The sequence below is a fragment of the Emiliania huxleyi genome, assembly GCF_000372725.1.
Source record: "Emiliania huxleyi CCMP1516 unplaced genomic scaffold EMIHUscaffold_11421, whole genome shotgun sequence".
Lineage (NCBI taxonomy): Eukaryota > Haptophyta > Isochrysidales > Noelaerhabdaceae > Emiliania > Emiliania huxleyi.
In genome coordinates, this window is record NW_005201536.1 from 1 (window position 1) to 1,018 (window position 1,018).

The window sequence follows — 1,018 nt, forward strand, 5'->3', positions numbered from 1 at the left end:
CGAGCCGATCATGAAGAAGCGGCCGAGTTGCGGTGCCGCTCCACCGTCGCCGCCTCGAGCTTTGTGAACGCAGTTCGCAGGACGCCGCGGAGGCCGCCGCGGAAGCCGAGCAGCGTCGAGCCGGGGTGGAATGCCTCGAGGTGGTCAAAGAGTCCGCAGATGCAGTTGTGCCCGCCCGCCGCAGGAGTGCCGCCCGAGAGCACGCAGCCAACGCGCAGCGGCCTCGGTGCGACGGAGGTGTCGGTCTCAGCCGCCGGCACGAGGCTGACGACAGGGCTGCCGTACAGCGTGGGAAAGGCGCTCGCGATGAGATCCTCGTGCGAGACGCACGTCGTGCGCTCCTGCGCGGGCTCTGCGCGTACGCGCACCCGGAGCACCGCCGGCACGCAAGGCCGGTAGTGCCTGCGCTCAGCCTCGAGTGCCGACATCTGCTGTGGCTCGTTTCCAGCCATGCGTGCGGCACGGGAGATCGACATCGCCTCCAGCGGTGGGCTGGCCCCTCTAGTGGAGGTGCGGTGGCGTTTGGCCTCGCTCAGAGGCGGGCTGGCGACGGGGAAGGGGTCTGGCATTACAGACGCGAGGGTGCGCAATCAGCGCCCAAAAGAAGAAATCCGCGAAAACCCCGGGGCTAGGGCTCTCTTGCCCGCAACCCGATGCCAATCATCCGGCCCGCTGGGTGCGCTTCTGAGCTCCCCGGCCCTGGATGTGCGGTTAATGACTGCACTCCAAGTGCTCCAAGGACGACCGATACTCTTGTGACTGTGTGCAAGAATTATGCCCCGCGCACCAGTTCGAACCAGTGTTGACAGCAAGACCCCGGGGTTTGGCACTCCCACCAAAACCCCGTGCGGAGAGTCATCGCACACCACCACCCTGGAAGAAGAGAGAACTCTCCACCCTTGGCAGCACAAAGCTGCGCCAGATGTCAGCCAGCTCTGGAGCCGCTCCCTCGCTCGTGCGACTGTGGCGACCACTCCGCCGCCTTGAGGATCAGTTGTTCTTCTCCACGATCTTGTCC

The 1,018-nt window shown here is 65.7% G+C and overlaps 1 protein-coding gene across 1 annotated transcript; it reads right to left on the reverse strand.

The window, feature by feature from the left end:
- Positions 1-8: 8 nt before the first annotated feature.
- Positions 9-452, reverse strand: EMIHUDRAFT_260628 (hypothetical protein; the record flags this gene model as incomplete). The annotated part of the gene is made up of 1 exon (XM_005791227.1): positions 9-452. One exon carries the CDS (start codon positions 450-452, stop codon positions 9-11), a length of 444 nt encoding a protein of 147 aa, XP_005791284.1.
- Between the last annotated feature and the right edge of the window lie 566 nt (positions 453-1,018).